Raw genomic sequence first — 19,945 nt, forward strand, 5'->3', positions numbered from 1 at the left:
CTTAACGACTGAGCCACCCAGGCACCCCCACATTGAGTTTTCTGTCGATTTCATCTTTTTGTAGAAATATTTGGCTTCTTTTAACCTTCTGTAGTCTATACTGGCTGCCTTCTACATTTGTATTTCAGCTTTTTTAGCTGAGATTTCCCTGCTGTGTCCTGAAGATTCCTTATACTTCTCTTTTTTGGATCCCTTTTCTCCTAGATTTTTGTCATAAACACTGCGGTTTATTCCTTTTCCTGGAATATGTCTTTAAGTAACTTCCTGAGAACGAGTGCCCAGGAGCTAAATTATATGAGAATTTACATGAGTACAGATGACTCTGTATTAACTTATTGGGGAAAGAACCCAACAGTTTTTCTTGTGGTATAATTTGCAAATTGTAACATTCATCCATTTTATTAATCTATTTATCTATTTATTTAGCTAGCTTTGGTTGAATCTTTTTCCTTCCTTCCTTCCTTTTTTTTTTTTTTTTTTTAAAGATTTATTAGAGAGCGAGAGCAAGCGAGCAGGAGGAGAGGCAGAGGGAGAGGGGGACAGAGAATCTCAAGCAGACTCTTTGCTGAGCAAGGGCCTGACTTGGGGGTAGGGGTGGGGCTTGATCCCAGGACCTTGAGATCATGACCTGAGCTGAAACCAGGAGTCAGACACTCAACCGAGTCACCCAGACACTGCACATTCATCCATTTTAAGTATACAAATGCAATAGACTGGATGTTTGTGTCCCTCCCAAACTCATATGTTTAAACATAACTTCCAAGGTGATGGTATTTGGAGGTGGGGCTTTGGGGAGGTGATTAGGTTATGAGGATGGAGCCCTCACGAGTGGAATTTGTGACCTCGTAAAAAATACCCCAGAGAGAAACCTTATCCCATCTGTTACACGATGAGTGAGTGAGAAGACTGCCATCTATGAACTAGGAAGTGACTCCCACAAGACATTGAATTGGCTGGGACCTGGATCTTGGACTTCCAGCCTGAGTACTGCAAGAAATAAATTTCTGTTTTTTATAAGCCACCCAGTCTTTATTATTCTGTTCTAGCGGCCCAAATGGAAGAATATAATAAGTCAATGAATTTTAGTAAATATACAGAGTTGTGCTAACAGCAGAGTTACAGAATAGAATAATTTCATCACCCCATGAAGATACCTGTGCACATTAATAGTCCTTTCCTTTTTAGATCTCCACTCCCAGGCAACTGTTAATTTACTTTGTTTTTATAGTTTTTATATTGGCCTTTTCTGGGCGTTCTGTATATATGAAATCAAACAATGTGTAGTCGTTTGTGTCTGAGTTCTTAGCTTAATGTTTTTGTGGTTTATTTATGCTGTATGTACAGTAGTCCATTCTTTTTTTGTTGCTGAATAGAATTCCATTGTGTGGATATCGTATATTTTCTTTACCTGCTTACAAGTTGGTGGGTATCTGAATTGTTTCTACTTTTTGCCTGTTAGGAATAATGCTGCTGTAAAGATTTACATATAAGTCTTTGGACAAATTTTTTCATTTCTCTGGGGTAGATCCTTGGAGTGGGATTGTTGGTTGTGTGGTAAATTATGGAAGTGTCAAACTGTTTTCCCAGTTGATGCATTGTTTTATGTTTCCGTGAATAAGGTATAAGAGTTCCAGTTTCTCCACATTTCTGTAGTCTTTTTTTATTGCCTTTTTATGATAGCCATTCTAGTGGATAGGAAGTGCTATCTCATTGTGGTTTTAGTTTGCATTTCTCTAATGCTTAGTGATATCAGATCTCTCTTTACGTGCTTGCTGGTCAGTCATGTATCTCCTTTGGTTGCAGTGTCTAATCCAATCCTTTGCCTAATTTTGAATTGGTTTATCATCTTATTGAGCTTTAAGAATTCTTTATACATTCTTGATACAGATATGGGATGTGTAGATATTTTCTCCCAACCTGTGGCTTGGCTGCTTTCTTAATGGTATCCTTTGAAACACAAAAGTTTTTATTGATAAAGCCCAATTTACTATTTTTTCCTGTTTATGGATTGTGCTTTTGGTGTCATATCTCAGAAATCTTTGTCTAACCTAAGGTCACAAAGACCTTCTCCTAATTTTTCTTCTAGAATTTTGAGTATAGAATTCTGGATTGGAAATAACTTTCTGTTAGCATTTTGAAGGCCATTTTTTTTTTTTGCGTTCTTTTAGTTTTAACTTTTGATAATGAGATGTATTCTGATTCATGATCATTTGTTTAAAGTTTTTTTTCCATCTAGAAATTTGTAAGATCGTATCTTTGTCTCTAGTTGTGGCCAAAACTGCTAGTGGTCTACCAATTACTAATAAGGAAAAATAACTTATATCTTTTAGTTTGTTAACATTATAACCTCTTTTAATACTTTTGCTTTACATTCCTGGAATAAATTTTAATTAGAAATAATGATTTTCCTTTGTTATTTTACTGGATCTGTGTGCTAATATGATTTCCAGTTTTTACTTTTTAAAATACTGTCTCTACTAGACTTAAGTAATTAAGTTATATGTATTTTTTGAAACTATGGGAATATTGTATAGGTAATAATAGGTATTATCCGTTCCTTAAATATTAAAAATCAGATGTGAATCCATTTGTACTGGTATCTTTCTCAGTTGTAGGTCTTTAAACATTGTTCTCATCCCTTCTGTGGTAGACTTTCAGTATTTTTTGAGGTAATACAAATCAAGGTTTCGAAGGTTATTGATTGCTTTATTCATATTCCTCTAGATTTCTTTCTTTTTTAGTTGGATCTATTTGATTTAAAGATACATGAAGTTTTTCATCATAATTTTAAGAAATAGGTTTTATTTTTTAGAGCAATTTTAGGTTTATAGAAAAATGAGCAGTAAGTACAAAGCGTTTCCATATACCCCTTTATCCATCCACTCTCAATTCCCCCAATTAGTAACCTGTTGTTTTAGTATGGTATACTCATCACAATTGATGAAATTGTAAATGTTGATGTAATTGTTGATACATTGTTTCAAATGTTGATACAAATGTTGATACATTGTTATTAGCTAAAGTCCATAGTTTACATTAGGGTTCACTCTTGGTGTTGTACATCCTGTGGGTTTTGACAAATGTATAATGACCTGTATCCACCATTAGGTATCCTGCAGAGTATTTTCACTGCTCTAAAAATTCTTGCATTCAAGACCTCTTTGCATTTCTTTCCTTGGCTCTTTCCCTCTTTCTTATTTCTTTCCTTTTGTCCCCTTTCCTTTCTTCCTTCTTTTTCTTCTTCCCTCCGTGTGTCAGTTTGTTTTTTTGACACATGGTAATCTTCAAACATACAACAGTACTAAGAGTAGCAAGAGTGGTATGGGAAAGTCCCATGAATCTGTAACCTAGCTTCGTGTTTACGTTGCCGATATTGTTTTATGTATAGCTTCTTTTCCTTGCTTTTGCCACTTTTAGCTGGAATATTTTAACAAAAATTTCAGACATTACGTAATTTTGTCTATTACTACTTCAGTTGTACATCTGCATTCATTATACAGGTTTTCCTTGCATTTTAAATAATGTTTACTTTGCATATTTATAAAATAATTTGATAGGATAGGTTTATGACTGTTCTACATGAATTGTATGCCTTTTATCATTACATAGTATCTTTGCCTTGTTCAAAGGTTTTGATTTTAAATTCCTTCTTGACTCCTATCATGTTGCATCACCTTTTTGCTTTATTTGCGTGTTTTGTTTCAAAGTCTTCTTTATCATTTGTTTTGTGTTTTGTAAAGTTTAACTAAAAAAACCCAATCTGACACTCTTTCTTTTAGTATGAAAATTTAGTCCTTCTAATTTTAAATACCTGATTTTATTTCATCTTTATTTGTATTTCAGTGTTCCTTTTTTTCAGTTTTCCCCTTTTTAATTTGTTGCTTGAATTAAATTGCTAATTGTTCTTATTGTTTCCTATTGGTAGATTGGAAATTCTCTTGTCCTTTAACATTTTATTTATGTTCATCTTCCTTTTTAGACTGGCATTTTATCCATTAATACCTGTAAAGAGGATATAACTGATTGCCTCGCCTTTGCAACACTGAAGATTCTCTGAGATAATCTCATACCTCTCGGCTGTATTTGCTTTTCCCTTGTAGTTGATCTCCTCTGTTTCCAGACTTGCTTTTAGCCTTTGAGTTCACAGGTTTCTCATTTCTGTATCTTCTCTGTCTTTCCCTTCTTTGAGATTTCTGCCTTAGTTCATTGGTTTCATTAGGGCATTTTTTCATGAAGTTTTCTCAGCTGGAATTTATGGATGCTGTGCTCGGAAATGCCACATCCCCAAATATATTTCTTTAGCCTGAAGGGGAATGGTATTTTGAGTCTAGGGTTCTTGGGCTTCTGTTCTTCTCTTTCAGTAGTTGATACTGTCTGCTGTTTTCTGGTTTCTAGCATTAAGTCGGAGGTCATTCTGATTTGTCTTCCGTTATTTGTAATGTATTCTTGCTGTCTGAAAGGTGGCCCAGTTTCCTCTGGATCATTGGAACTCGGGGATTTTTTTTGTCTCCACCAGGACATGCCTAGGTGTGTGTTTATGGCCATTAATTCTGCCTTTTACTTTGGGTGTTCTTTGAACTGTCCAGATTGAAGTGTTTCTTCATTTCAGAGAAAGTTTCTTCTGTTAACTGTTTCCTTTTCTCATCTATTCATTTTCTCCTTGGGGAACTCCTTTTATTGTGGGTTAGGTGTACTGGACAAGCCCTCTGAAGCTTGTGTCTTCTCGCTCATGATTACTCTCATTTTGTATTTGTGTTCTGTTTTTTGATATTAATTCTTTATGTTGCTCTTCCAAGCTACTAATTTGAGTTCTAATGGCAATCATCTTCTCCTTAATCACCTAAACTGCATAATTGGGAAATTGTGTTATTTTATTCCAGAGAGTCTCCTTCTGTAAGGGATACGTGTGCATGTATGACTACTCTTGAAGTTTCTAAGTGCTTTTTTGATGCTCTCCCCCTCTCCTCTATTCCTCAGCTGCTCTTTTTCTCTTGGTGTCTGTAATCATTATTCTGAATGCTTGCCCTGTCTCTGGTGGGTAAGCCACCTGCCGTGGTTTTATTGTGGTTGATTTTGGGTTCAGTACTGAGTGCTGTTTGGTGTAATATTCAAAGGAGCAGCAGTGCTTCGAGTGGTTGAAGATACAACGGTATCTACTCCTGAGGTCAGGAAGAGCATATATCTCCTAGCATTGTCTTTGTCTCAAGGGCAGAATCTAGCTAATATTTATTGACTACTTGGACTCCTTAGCAAAGTGACCAGTGACTCTTTTGGAGCCTTTAGTGACTTTGTTTTCAGGCTGCATGGATCTCTGCAGGCCAAGCTGTCTCCCTGACCTCCTCTTTCACATCTTTCCTTGGAGATCTCTGAAGCTGGTCTCTGGGTTTCCCCCAACCCATTAGACAAGAGCCCAGAGCCCAGTACTTGCTATTGGCTCTCACTTTCCTCCAGCTGTCCCTGTTTACAATATCCTGTGCTATTCACTGACTCTGGGGGGAGAGAGACCGTGGGTTTTGGAGCGGAGAGGTGGTGAACCATACTGGTTTTGCCTCTTTCCAAAGCACAAATATTTAACCAGTGTTATCTGGATCTCATTAATTAGCTTTGGGGGAGTCTGTGGACCCTCTGAAATTGGATATATGCTTTTCTAGAGAGAAATTTAGTGAGATTCTAGACCCTAAAATGGTTCAGAACAAATAGAGCAGACTAATGGGGAACTCCTTTAGTCATTGTTTTTTGTTAATTGCAACCATACACTATTTTGACTTAGTGCAAGTAAATCCTAGCTCTACTCCTTCCTAGTTGTATGACTATACGGAAGTTCCTTAACTTTGCTATGCCTCACTTCCTCATCTATAAAGTGACAGTAACTGTAGCAAGAGCTTTATTAACTGAGTTAATTCGCCTGGTTTAGACTAAGCACTCATTTTTCTTCCTGTGAGACTCTCACCAGTAATATTCCACATGCTATGTTTGTTAAATATTGGTTTACATGTTTACTGTAACTTTCCATTGTCATTATTAGTAAACCTTGCCAGTAGTCAGTTTTTTTCAGATGGCAAACCGAGCTACAAATTAATGTTTCTTTTATTATTCTTCTGTCAGTTAACTGCAAAATTATTATTATAAATGAACAAACATACTTGCAACAAACCACTTTGAAAGATATCTTTTAATCATAAGGGTGTTTGTGTAAGAGTCTAAGAGAAGAATGGAGGTGGAAATCTTCTAAAAATGAAATTGATGGGTAAAGTGTTAAATTCATGAGCTATTTCTGCTTAAGCCCTTGTGCTAAGATTAATGTTAGGACCCTGAATATACCTTTCCAAATTAGTGTGTGTGTGTGTGTGTGTGTGTGTGTATAATTGCTAATTTCCAAATGTAGGTTATGATTAGATTTTAGTTCTTTGGAAAAACAGCCTTTATGTAGTCTACAAAGATTATAAAAGTTGGAACACTCTTAAGTAGAAAGGAATAACATCTTAAAGTAGTTAACATTCCAAGCGTGGTCAACTGGCTATTCCATATCCTTAAAAACAGAGGGCTGAATTTCCCACTTCTGTTAGACCTTAGTTGCTTATATATGATTGTCACAGTGAAGAAGGAATCTACTTTTGCGATGGGATGGAAGAAAAAAAAATGCAGTGGAATTGTTGAAATGCTATGGAGACCAGACACCCCCACCTCCCATCAGATAATCCTGCAGCATGTGGGATCTTTATATTCCAGAAGGATTTTAGAAACTCGAAATTGATTCTTAACCTTTGATATTTCACCTGTTTAAAAATTAAGAATCATCGAACTTTACATCAAAAACCAGGGATGTACTATATGGTGAAACATAATATAATAAAAAATATTAAAAAAATTAAAAAATAAAGTAAAAAAAAATAAGTCATTCACCCACCCCAAATAAAAATAAAAATAAAAATTAAGAATTATTGCAACCCATATTCTGGTTTCTTAGAGTTTACTGTAGCTGAAAAATGCCATGTTCTCTTTTCTAAATCTCTCTTTGGATTTTAAAAATATTGAGGACTATCCATACATACTAAAAGAGTTTGGTCTTTTTTGGAGTTGGAGCATTGATTGAAAGAATAATTGGTGGAATTAGGAGAAATTATGGAGAAATGGATTTGTGACTAATCCACAAAACTTCATTCTTGCCAGAAGGGACATTTTAGATTTGGGCAGGAGTTGACCTTTTTTGATTATTTTTAAAGTCATGGAGTTCAAGATTCTCAAACTGGCTTAAGTAAGCTAGAACTGGGATGTTCTGGAATAGTTGAAGCCAGTATTCTAGGAAACTGAGAATACAAAGCAGGATATATTTTACTTTCCCTTAATATTTATTGAGTCTTATTAGAAAGTTGAAGGAAAGAAGTTTTTATTACACAGATGTGGGTAGGTAAACTTGTCAGATACTTTCAGTTCGGTTTTTGTTTTATTAAAGCATGTTGTAAACTATTTTGGGTCTTTGGGTTATGTATTATTACCTAGATTTTAATTTTTCAAATTTGTTCCTATATTAGTTTCCTAGAGCTGCCATAACCACATTCCACAGACAGGGTGGCTTAACCAACAGAAATTGATTTTCTCACAGTTCTGGAGACTAGGAGTCTAAAATGAAGATGTTTACAGGGTTGGTTTCTTCTGGAGGTCCCTCTCTTTGGCCTGCAGATGGCTGTCATCTCCCTGTGTCTTCACATGGTCTGTCTTCTGTGCTGTGTGTTGTCTGTGTCCTAATCTCTTCTTTTAAGGACATTAGTCATGTTGGATTAGGGCCCATCCTAATGACCTAATTTTAACTTAATTGCCTCTTTAAAGACCCTGTCTCCAAATACAGCCATATTCTGCGGTACTAGGGGTTAGGGCTTAAACATAGGAATTGTGGGAGGGGGACACAGTTCAGCCCATAACGATTTCCTCATCCTTACTTCGTCTGATTATTTGTGTTGGGGTCAACAGGGAAGTTTCTATAATAGAATCTGTTCAGTTTTCACTGCCATACTTGAACATAGCCATTATTTTCAAGGTGAGTTTACAGGAATGGTATGTTGGGGCCTATTTCCCAACGTGCTTTTTATCTTTGAGTCCAGTGGATCAAAATCTAATAACTTTAGGTCTTTATTTTGAAATGTATTCTCAGGAGGTAGAGCTTCAGAATTTTAATAGATATATGTTAGATTCTGTTCTGGACAAAGCAGTTCTCTGAACTGAAAGAGCAGAACCAAAAATAATGGCATCAGTTATCCTTTCAGGGTGGAATAACAACAAACTGAATAGAGACCTGTTATGCCAAATACCATTATGAAACTCAATTTTATATAACAGGACAATTTCCTCATAATTCAACAGGTAATCACACCTAAGCGGCTCTGTTGAGTCGGGCAAGTTCTGCTTACCATAGGTAGCTTTCACAAACCAAACCTTGTAATATTTGTTAGTTTAGACTTGATGTATTTAATAAAGATGTTACCTCAAATTATATTAGTTTAAGATAACATTATTTGAATATTAGATATTCTTAATATTCGCTCACCATATACCTCTTGCTTGTATCTCATATGCATTCCCATAAAGTGACAGTTGGAATATTGAGGAACAATTGGAGGGATTTTGTAAATTTCGATGCCATTTGGATGTTAGTTACAGCATGTTTGTTGGGTCTTCTAGCTGTGGGGACAGCTGCTGCTTTGACTAGGCAGTTGGGCCACCATTCACCAGCTGACAGAGCCAAATAGTCTTCCATTTAAGGAACCTAAATCCTTCTCATCATCCTCCTTCTCTGTTAATGGCCAAGTTTACATATACTTGTTCCATCTGACTTTTCTCCACACTTTTGTGACTTTTTTCTCTTTGGAACTTCCCTCAGTGTTAATTTTCATTGGAAGCTGATCTAAGTCTATAATTAGTACTTGCCTGAATCTTGCTCCCTGAAGGAAACTTGCTTGTCACCTAGTCACCCGTTCTTAAAATCTTACTAATTAGTAAGTGAACAAACACAAAATATTTAAAAGTTTAAGTCAGACAAAACTTATTCAACAAATTATCTCCTTTGATTATTTTTATTTAACACAGTGGATTTTGAAGAGAAAATGATCAAATCGGATTATTTTTAATTGAAGAGAAAATGATCAAATCAGATATCTTTATTTTTGTAACATTTTATTATATATAAAAACAAACTCTAGTGATGTTGCTTTACTTTCTATTAACTTTTATGTGACATTATTTCAGATGTAGTGAAAAATTGCAAAATGTTACAAAGACGTTCTGAACATCCTTCCCTAACATTTACATTTGCTTTATCTGTTTTACCTGTATCTATGTATCTATGTCTGTCTGTTTTAGCTGAAACATTTCAGAGTAAATTGCAGGCCTGGTGTCCCTTTACTCCTAAATCTGTTTGTATTTCCTAAAACAAGAACATTCTTTTACATTACCACAGTACCGTTATCAAAATCAGGATATTAACATTTACATATTACCTATCATCCAGTCTAGAGGTCCTATTCAGATTTCACCAGTTGTTCCATTAATGTCTTTTATCGTAAAAGAAACACATTTCCTGCTTTGGGATCCTATATTATATTTACTTGTCATACCTCTTTCTTTCCATCCTCAGTCTTTTATTTATTTTTTTGGTCAGCTATGGTCTTTACATTTTTTCATGAGCACAGGCCCTTTGTAGAACATCTTTCATTTTGCATTTGTCTGTTTTCTCATGATTATAAAGATGCTGTGCATATTGGCAAGTATACTACAGAGAATGTATTGTGCTTCTCTGAGCACCACATCTGAGAAACGTGATGTCTGTTTATCCCATTACTGCTGCGGTTGGCTTGGTTAAGGTGGTGTCTCTCGCATTTCTTTACTGTAGAGTTACTACTTTTCCCTGTGTTGTCAATAAGGTATCTTTTAGGGAGATAACTTTGAGACTGGAAATATCTCATTATACTTTTACCCACCAGTTTCAGATACTTCCTAGTTTGTATCAAGTGAGGAGTAAGGCTAAAGATTACAGTGCAATGGCAGACACAATGCGACAAAGATATGTTTTTCTAAGTTCATCACTATTGAAGTTTGATACATTAAGAACTCAGTGGTGAAGCAAAACCAATTTTACCTCACTGTTGCATTTGATAAGCTCAGTTATTTATTTTTGGGGGCAAATACATTTAAAGCAACAAATACATTTGAAAACAGTGGCAAGCGGTCTAAACACAAACACTGACAGTAGTGACAGCTTGATGGTGATCAAGAAGACAAAACTAAATTAAAATAGCAAATGGATTAATAAAAAGTTGGATGTCTGTGACTAATATAGGCATATAGAACTATATATACTCACTGTAGCATAATTGTGTGTGATTATGTCCCATAATATGACATTTCCTGATTGTAGTTCTTTGCGCCTGTTTGAACAAAACATTAATGGAAAGATAGAGGCATTGCCAGTACAGACTGATTTATCAGCTACTAATAGACCCTGCAGCTTGCACAGTCTCACTGATCCCAATCAAAAATTTGTCTTTGAGAATTCAGAAATTCTGACTTGTTTTGGGCCTCTCTCTATTTTTTTCTTTCCTTTCCTTTTCCTTTTCCCTTTCCTTTCCTTTTCTTTGCTGTGGGGTGGTTTTTTTTTGTTTGTTTGTTTTTGGCATGTGTGTGTGGCTGAGGGTGGGGGTTAGGTCTTTTGTTGACTAAATCATAAGATTTGTTTATTAGAATGTCAACATATTGATCGTTAAATGCAGAATCATACTATTTAGTGTATCCCTTATTCATATGCTTCTTGGAACTAGCACCTGTTTCTCTTGGGTAAAAAAATATATGTATGAAGCCAGGTTCTCAAAAATTTGTTTGGTGAGGATAGTCACAATAAGGGAATTCAGTTTTGTATTTTGAATGTTTAAGGCATTGTTTCTAAAAGTGTGTTCCATGGAATTGTCAACCCATAGGGATATTCTGCAAAAGGAGGTGTGTGGTTAAATAAGCACCGTATGATACTCTCCTCTTGAGAACCCAAAGTGTAGTGACAGATTAATGAGTCGGAGGAGTCTTTCTTAAAAGCACATGTTTAATGTAGGTGAAGTCAGTGTTTCCCAAATAGAAGGGACACAGAAACCTTGTTTTTTTTTCCTTCCACAAAACAGCCCTCGGAATATATGTTTATTGGCATTAGACTTGTGTAGATTTTTCCTCTAGGTGGGACAAGACGAACTCATCAGGCTACCAGACACTGATCTTTGACTCTCTTTCTTTGTATAACCTTTCATTCTGGGTGGCTACCTTCACTTTCCATTGATCCTCCCTCCCTCCCTTCCTTTCTCCTTTCCTTCCTTCCTTTCTTTTTTTTTTTTCTCTCCTTTTAAAGGTATTTTTTAAAATTTATTTTTAAGATTTTATTTACTTATTTGAGAAAGAGAGAATGAGATGGGGGAGGGTCAGAGGAAGAAGCAGACTCACCGCTGAGCAGGGAGCCTGATGTGGGGCTCCATCCGGGACTCCGGGATCACGACCTGAGCTGAAGGCAGATGCTTAACCAACTGAGCCACCCAGGCACCCGATATTTTTAAAACTTCTAATGAATTATATTTTGGCCTGGGAGCTGTTTTGTCTATTTGTATATCTCTGTTTTGATCTCTTAAGTATTGAGTTTGACTTGCAGAGTGGACCTGTTTCCAAGTTCTCGGAAATGGGGCTATACATGGTTATTTAAACATCACTATGCCTACAAGATTCCTGGTAATAATAATTCACACATCCAGTTGGATAATTTCAGAATTCTATTAAAATGTGTTTAGAAAGATTTCTTTAACAATATTTGAACCTAAGTGGACATACATTTTAAATTCTGCAAGTAATCACTTTGCCTTTAGCAGCTAGTTATTATTCTAATTATCTACTTAATTATTTTATTTTGAAATGCTTGCAGTCCACTAATTTAGATTGTAAAATGTGCTGTTTCTGTTCCGTAATTCTAAGTTGCAGTAAAGTGGGTCCATTTTTGGATTCCATTCAGTATGGATCTAATGTACTTTTTTCTTACACAGTTACAGAGAAGTCTTCTAAGGTAAAACAGAGCCTTATAATGAATTTATGTCTTTAAACTTTCATAATACTGTGGTTTATAGAAGACAATGCTCATAATTATGTAGCTGTTTATGTTTACTACATTTTTAAAAAGTTGTTTATTATTATTATTATTATTTAATAATGTCTACACTCAGTGTGGGGCTTGAACTCATGACCTTGAGATCAAAGGTTGCATGTTCCACTGACTGAGCCAGCTGGCATCCCAATTTACTCTATGTTTTCATGTACATTTTTCCATGAAGAGAATAGGAAGGTCGTACTGTTTCTAGAGTGACCTGAATTCCAACCCTGTCTGTATCATTTACTGTAGATGTGGCTCTGGATTTGCTGCTCATTTATTCATTCAGTATTTATCTATTTGCCTAGTATATAGTGTGTACTTTCCTGGGCACTAGACCTAGAAGGAGTTAATCATAGAATAGAATTAAATCATTCACTTAACTTTCAAAATTGTTTTTTCACCTAATGAGGTGTGTGACTAGTATTGATTTAAAGCCCTTGGCACACAGTAGGCTCACTTTGAATAGAACGGTAAGATGGTTTCTCACACGATATTTGTTTCTAGCAATAAGAGATAGGCTTTACACTTGTTCCTTTCTTGTTATATTTGTCATATAGAATCTTGTTTCTCAAAAAAGCCATAGCTTGCTTTCAAAAATTTATTTTTTGAACTATCTAATAAGATCTTTATTTAGTGTCACATTTATTTTACAAAGGGTAGATGCTTATTTTAGTGATGATTTGTCATTAAAATTATGTCAAAATGTCTTAAAATGTTGAAACTGTAAACAAACTCATAACACACACAGAGCTAATTATGGATGCCATCTGTTTATTTTTACAAAGCTTTTTTTTTTAAGACCATGGCATTGTCTGCTTATGATAAGCTTCAAGATTATTATAATGACTAAGTCCTATCCTTCAATTAGTGTAGTTGAAGATGGGAAGACAATTCTTTTGTTAATTGACCTTTTCCCGTGTCAGAGTGTATGAAATTAGACATGTCATGATAAACTATTATGAAGTGCGTTTAGAACATGCTTAATTTTTATGAGAGAAGAAATTGGTATTAAAGCAGCAGATGCGGCCGAACTTTTATTTAAATTTCTAAAACTTATTCAGGGATTTCAATGAAAGACAGATCATCTGCTCTTTATCAGTGCCATAAGGGCCTTTGTTTTAGCTTTGTTAAGTTTAGGAACTTGTAAGCAATCAAAGAAATTCATAATGGTGTGTATCCCTGTTAGTATCCCTATATGTCGGTGCATGTTTTTGTACATGTGTATCCCATGTGTGAGTGTGGAAGGCTAGGGATCCCCATGACAGCATCATCCAAAGTAGTTATCAGCAATTTGCTGAGAGAGCAGAGTGATTTCACTGGCTCAGTTTTGCTATTGTGCATGCTAAGCACTCCCCATGTAAGTCTGAAGGGAAAACAACCTGCAGGATCCATCTGCTCCTTTCTGCTACACTGCACTGATGTAAGAGTACGCTAATCTGGTTGCTTGTCAGGACAGGTTAGTGAAAGCATGAGACTGGGTGAGACTAGGCTAGCCTAGTGCTTTGGAAAATCATAAGCTGCCTCTGTGGATGCCATGCTAAGTATAGCGGGATAGGTTGATTATCAGCCATATGGAGGATTGCAGCTGAATATGTAATTTTCAGATAGGAAGTAGTTTCAAAATTGAAAGTGCTAAACATTGCTGGATGACATCTAATTAAAAATGGAGACAAGTAATACAGATAGTTTACAAATACTTCTAAGGTATTTTTTAAAAATCATGAATGAGTTTATGTTTAATTTTATTCTCTTAGTTTTTTTTAGCTAAAAGTGATTGAATGTTAAATATAATTGACCTCATTTTACCCAGAAGTTGTTGAACTTGTTCTTGCTTATTTCTGTTTATTTACTTTTTCCCACACCTATTGATGGGCACATATTGGCCTTGCAGGTTGAGCATCCCGTCACAGAATGCATTACTGGCCTGGACCTAGTCCAAGAAATGATCCGTGTTGCCAAGGGTTACCCTCTCAGGCACAAACAAGCTGATATTCCCATCAACGGCTGGGCAGTTGAATGTCGGGTTTATGCTGAGGTAAAATGAATGATGTTGAGAGGAAGGATGGTGGTTGTGTCCCAAAGTCATGGGACCAGGTAAAGCTAAACAAAAGGTAAAGTTAGGATTTCATAACTGGTGTGGAGTTATGTGCTTATGTAATACAGAATCCGACCGGAACAAAGGGCAGAGAGTTTTGACATAATTCAAAATAGTTTTAAAAGATTGAGTTTAATTAAGCTCCATGTATTTTTTCTGGCTGGGAAAAATAGCTACCAGTCAGTTTAAAGGGCAACAAAGCATTCGTTAAATAGTCTTGCTTTTGTTAAATATTCAATATGCTTGAACGGACCATGGTTTTTGTTTTGTTTGCTTGTTTTCAGATCACATTGAAATAAACAGAAGCATTTATTTCTGTGTTTTTGTTTGTCTTGTGCTTTTTGTTTTTTAGAGCCCACCCTGGGTACACATGAGTTAATTCAATATTTACTTAAGTTTTTTGCAAGTTTATTTTCTAATAATTTAATCCCTTATGCTTACATGAAAGTAGCAATTAAAACTTAAGTTGCAAGGCTTTCATTCATAATTTTTAATTGCGGATTTTACTCCTAAACTGTCAGTCCAGTACTTTTATACTATTTTGTAACTATATTTATCAGATAATAAAGCAGTCAATCTCTGAAAATCTTCTTTCAAATGATTAAAATTATTCAAGGAAACATTTATACTATGTTTTACTTTTAGAATTCGAAGTTTGTCAAAACAAAAAGTAAATTAATAGTATCCGTGTCTAAGAATACTGGAAGCTGTTTTGAAATGTTTTTTAAGGATCTTGAGAATATACTTGGCCTGGTTATTCTTGCTTTTTATTATATTTTAAGTGGTATTGTTATGAAGCTGAACTTATTTAATACTTATTTTGGTGATCTAAGATGTTTACAAATGGAGCACATATCTAGTAGCACATGCAAAGTTTCTTTTAGGTCTCTATTTGAAAAACCACAATTCTCCAATTTTGCCATATGTGAACTGTTTTTGAGAGTAAGAAAAACAAGTATCTTAGGTGCACTATAGTTATTGTTCTGAACTTGAGGATGTTTTGATGTAGCGCCTAGGTTATTTTATTTTTGCCCAAAGCATTTTAAGAAGATTTATAAATGTTGGAATTTTACCAATTTCAATAAAGTATGACTAAGGTCAGGCTAAATTCTGCTTACAGTTCTGTTTGATTTTTAAATACTTGTCTAAGTAGTCTAGAGAGTGTATAAGACAATATTCAGCAATCTGTGATTTGGTAAATACTGTATGTTGAAAATAGATCCATAAATACTTCTTCTTTGTATAAATATTTAACCTTACTTTGCTGATTTATATTTCAAAGACTGTGCTTCCTTTCCTTTGAACTTTCAGGACCCCTACAAGTCTTTTGGTTTACCGTCCATTGGGAGATTGTCTCAGTACCAAGAACCAATACATCTACCTGGTGTAAGTCATTAAGCTGTAATACCAAGTGAGGGGTTAAATCCTTGATTTATGTCATACTTTTATGTTAAAGCATGTCAACACTAAAGGGTGTAAATTGAAGGACAAGTGAAATTCCTGGGGAATGACAGTTTTTTGTTGTTTTTAAAAAAATATTTTGTACTTTGTGATAACGTAGGAAAGTCAGAATTCATTTCACAGGGGAAGTCCAGTGACATCTGACTAGTAAATAAACGATAGTTTACAATGTTCCCAAATCTTTTGAAAATTGTAGTGAAAGAGCACAGAATCCTAAGAATGGGAAATGACTTTAATCTTTTCACTAAATCTTATCCAGCTTCCCTGTATAGTCAGATGTCAAAAATTCAGGCACAAAATCAGCCTTTTAATGGAAACGGATTAAGGAAAACAAAGTGTGCCTCATTCTGTTAAGTGTCACAGACTTTTAAGAAGTACGTATTTCCACCAATTAAAGAAAAGTGATCACTGTCCACTTAATTCATAATTCTTCTATATGTAGTAGCTGTTCTTCAAATAGTTTTTGCTGCATAAAAAGAACAAGGACATACCCTTTTTCTTAATCAAGGTAATAAGTGCATATATTTTTATGACATTATGTTAACTAGCGGATGACAAGGCTGTACCATCTGTGAATATGATTATTCAGTTTGATTACTGGCATGAAGATGGTGAAAGATTACAGGAAGGATTCTAAATTCATAGATGTTATTGGATATATGATTTATTTCACTTTTTAAATTGTTTTTGCCCATATGCGTTCTGAAGAGACTTGACCCTTTCTAGGCTGGAAGACTCCATGCTGTGTTCAAAGCCTGAAGGCAGAAAAAAAATTGTAAAGATTTAACAGGCATTATGTGACATTAAATAGCAGATGAGAAAACAAGTATCATAGGGACATATCTAAACATTTTTTTAATCAAACAAAAAAGTATTAAATAAGAATTCATAATGATTACTCTAGTTGTTAGAAGTTTTCACCATGTTGTAATAGCTAACAGGATGTCAAACATTTTGCCCTCGCAAGTTTTTGCAATTTGCAATTTTCAAACGTGAGACCTGTTGAAAGTACAAGTGATAATGGACAAACTATACCCCCTACAGTCTTTGTCCCACCAAATCTTTCTTCAATTAATGCTGCAGCAGGAGTTTTATGTAATAACATTTGCAGTTGTGAGCCATCCATAGAAAGAAAAAACAATTAAAATGCCTTAAATGTTCTGCTTACTGCTGTTATTTGCTTGTGTGAATGTTGCATGTCAGCTAAATGGACCAAGGAATAGATAAAGTGATTGGGTGCGGGAGAGTGCACACCAAGCTTTGTCTATCATTATTGCTGGGAGCAATCAAATTGATGTCAGCAGGACAGTAGATGCGTTGACAGCTGTAATTATGTATCTCCATGGTGATCACTTTTGGCCTGTCATGGAGGCCCACAAGTCCCCTCCCTTGGAAGCATTTAATCAGATTGGGCTGTCACTTGTCAGGTAGACATGGCGGGCTGGGAGTTGGACTGAGGGGGAGAGGTGAATCGAGCATGAAGGGTGGGAGACGGCTGATAGTTTCACACGGTCCACCGTTGATACAGAAGAAAGACATTTAAATTATGCCAGAGGTTTCTGAGCAATGGCTTGAGACCCTCATACACAGGTGCCTGGGTGGTGGTGCTGATAGTGTTGGTCTTTCCTCCTTGCTGCTTTAACTAGATCAGTCAGTTTTAACTCGGGAAACTCTTTTTGGCTGTTACCTTTTTTGGTCACAAGAATACATACTTCAGGATTAATTTACAGACTGTACTTTTCACATGTTTCTTCAAGCCTAAAATTTACTTATGTGGCATTGATGAAGATTTTTAAAAATCTTTGATCACCATATTTTATAAATTTATTGTTTTCAGACTGCAGTTTTGTTCTGCTCAGAAATTTAGTTACATTTCCATTTGACTTTATTGTTAAAGCTTTTTGTGCCAAAAAGCTTGTGCGTGTGTGTAGCCTTTGTTTCCATAGAGGAATGGCGACTTAGTTTGACTTCTAATTCATTGTTAAAATTTTAAAAAGCTGATGATTATTTGAAAAAGGCTATATAAGCAGGAAATTATAAGTCAGAGTCTTCATGCTTTGTTACACTTTTAAATTGGAAATGTTGCTTTGCTAATGAAATGTGTTCAATTAGAGATGTGTGTTGATTATGTATAATACCTCTTGATTTTACCCTACGTATTTTAAAATTAAAATGACATACCTTCTGTGATCATAATTTCAGTAGATGACATGTTTATATCCAAGAGCCCTAGGTAACTTAACTTTTAGGATGGTGTTGTTCAAGGTATCTAAAATTTTAAATTATGAACTATAGAAGAAAGTAATAAATAATCTTTATTGTCTATGTTATTTGACCAGTGGGTTGAACAGCAGAGCTCCACACTAGCCTTGTAGCAATTTATGTAGCAAATAGGGTTTATTTAAAGTTCAATATTTTAGAATTTGTACCAGTCTCAATTTGAAACACAGCTTTAGCAAGCATGCTTTGGTTTTAAATTATAATAAATGGCGGTAAAATGAGCTCTTTAACTTTTTGCTACTAAAATTAAGATAATGCAAGTTCAGAAGGCTCTTTCCTGGTATGTAATTTGGTTGCCAGCTGCTGTGGGGGCTATATAAATGTGGGGAGAGGGTAGATTATGATTATATTGCTTTCACAGCTGTCCTATTAATTCTTTTCTGGTTTTTATAAACATTGTGAATTTCACAGAGCTGAAGTATGTTTCCAGAAAATAGCCAAGATATGTTCTAAGTGTGCTGAGTGACTTTCATTTAAAATTAAGATTTTCATATATGAATGTGAATGTAAATACAAATACCCATACTTTCATGTTTGCAAATACAGAAATAAAAGCACTCTGGGTATGTTACAGTGTTATCTTCTAAAGCCTTACAAAGAGAATAATAGTAGTGTGATTTTTTTTTTTTAAGAGAACGAAACTATGCTTTATCTTTTGATGTCACCGTATAATAAAGCCATCATCATACCCTCATGTGGATATCCTAGACAAGAGGTTCTACATGTGGTCCCTTGATAATTGCCTAAATTAAAATATTAAAGGCCTAACAGCCGCTGTGTTGACCTTTTTCTGCCTTGCTGCAGACAGATGAGCTGCTGTTTATTAGGAAGGCTTCTTCCCACAGGTGAAGAGCTACGTGAGCTTCCGCTCTTCTCTTCCCACCCCTTTACAATGTTGGGCATCAAAGTCCAGCTGTTCCTAGCAGCTTCGATTAAATTCCTCTATCTTCAAGACCCCTAGGACATGCTTGACAGTCTTAAGTATTTTGATTAGCTTTTAAATACTTCAGATTCCAAAACTTAGGCACAATAATTTAATAAATATTTCGTCCTCAGCAACTGCTCATTTTAAAAGTTTTACATGGCTAACCTCTGTGCCTTACCGCTGGTATCAAACTGGGAGATGAAAACAAGAATCAGCGATGTACTAACTAACTTGTTGGCTGGTTAACAGCAATCAGGCTCTTCAAAAGAATATTTTGAACTCGTGCTATTTTTTTTTCCCCATGAAAATCGCAAAATCAGAACTCTAATTGGGGCTGTGTCCTTACAAAGCAAAGCTATGAGAAAAGCTGTATAAACATTAAAGTCTCAGGGGACTAACAGTAACAGAGAAAAAACGTTGTACAGTTGAGAGGGTAAGGCAAAAAAGGAAAGTGTTACAGACATGAAAGCCACAGGACCAGCGTTCCTGTAGGACTGATGAGCAGAACTCCCGAGTCCTGCTGCATGGCTTGACTGGGGTCCTCCCTGGAGCTCTCAGAAGGGTACAGTAGGGAGTGTGCCTAGAAAGGACATCATTCATGCCATGCTTCAGTTGGAAGACACCATCAAATAGCTACAAATGCAACCCAGGATAGTGATGTATTATTATTATTATTGTTATTTTTTGAAGTTTCTTAGTTCCTTTGTTTAGTGGAAGAACAAAAATACGTTATACTGTATACTAACAGATTAAGATAATTTGGTCCCTATATAGTTTAGATTGTTTTTCTGTTTTCCAGAAGCTGAAATGTTACTTGAGATTAAATTATCCATCTGCCCCTTGGAAATTAAAATTGTTGTGAGAAAAATATCCACACAATATGAAGTTACTTTCATTTTTTTCTTTCTCCCAGGTCCGGGTTGACAGCGGCATCCAACCAGGAAGTGATATTAGCATTTATTATGATCCGATGATTTCAAAAGTTAGTTCGATTTCTTAATGACTTTGTTGATTTTTCTTC

At 35.4% G+C, this 19,945-nt stretch overlaps 1 protein-coding gene across 4 annotated transcripts in view; it reads left to right on the top strand.

Annotated features, from left to right (window-relative positions):
* The window catches only part of PCCA (propionyl-CoA carboxylase subunit alpha), a 389,990-nt gene that overhangs the window by 175,011 nt on the left and 195,034 nt on the right, over positions 1-19,945 (top strand). For all 4 annotated transcript variants that reach the window (XM_040624198.1, XM_040624204.1, XM_040624209.1 and 1 more), the window contains 3 exons: positions 14,055-14,198; positions 15,570-15,644; positions 19,838-19,906. In XM_040624198.1, coding sequence (XP_040480132.1) covers positions 14,055-14,198; positions 15,570-15,644; positions 19,838-19,906 — 288 coding nt within the window. The remainder of the gene's footprint in view (positions 1-14,054; positions 14,199-15,569; positions 15,645-19,837; positions 19,907-19,945) is intronic.

The sequence above is a fragment of the Ursus maritimus genome, unplaced genomic scaffold, assembly GCF_017311325.1.
Source record: "Ursus maritimus isolate PB19 unplaced genomic scaffold, ASM1731132v1 scaffold_10, whole genome shotgun sequence".
Lineage (NCBI taxonomy): Eukaryota > Metazoa > Chordata > Mammalia > Carnivora > Ursidae > Ursus > Ursus maritimus.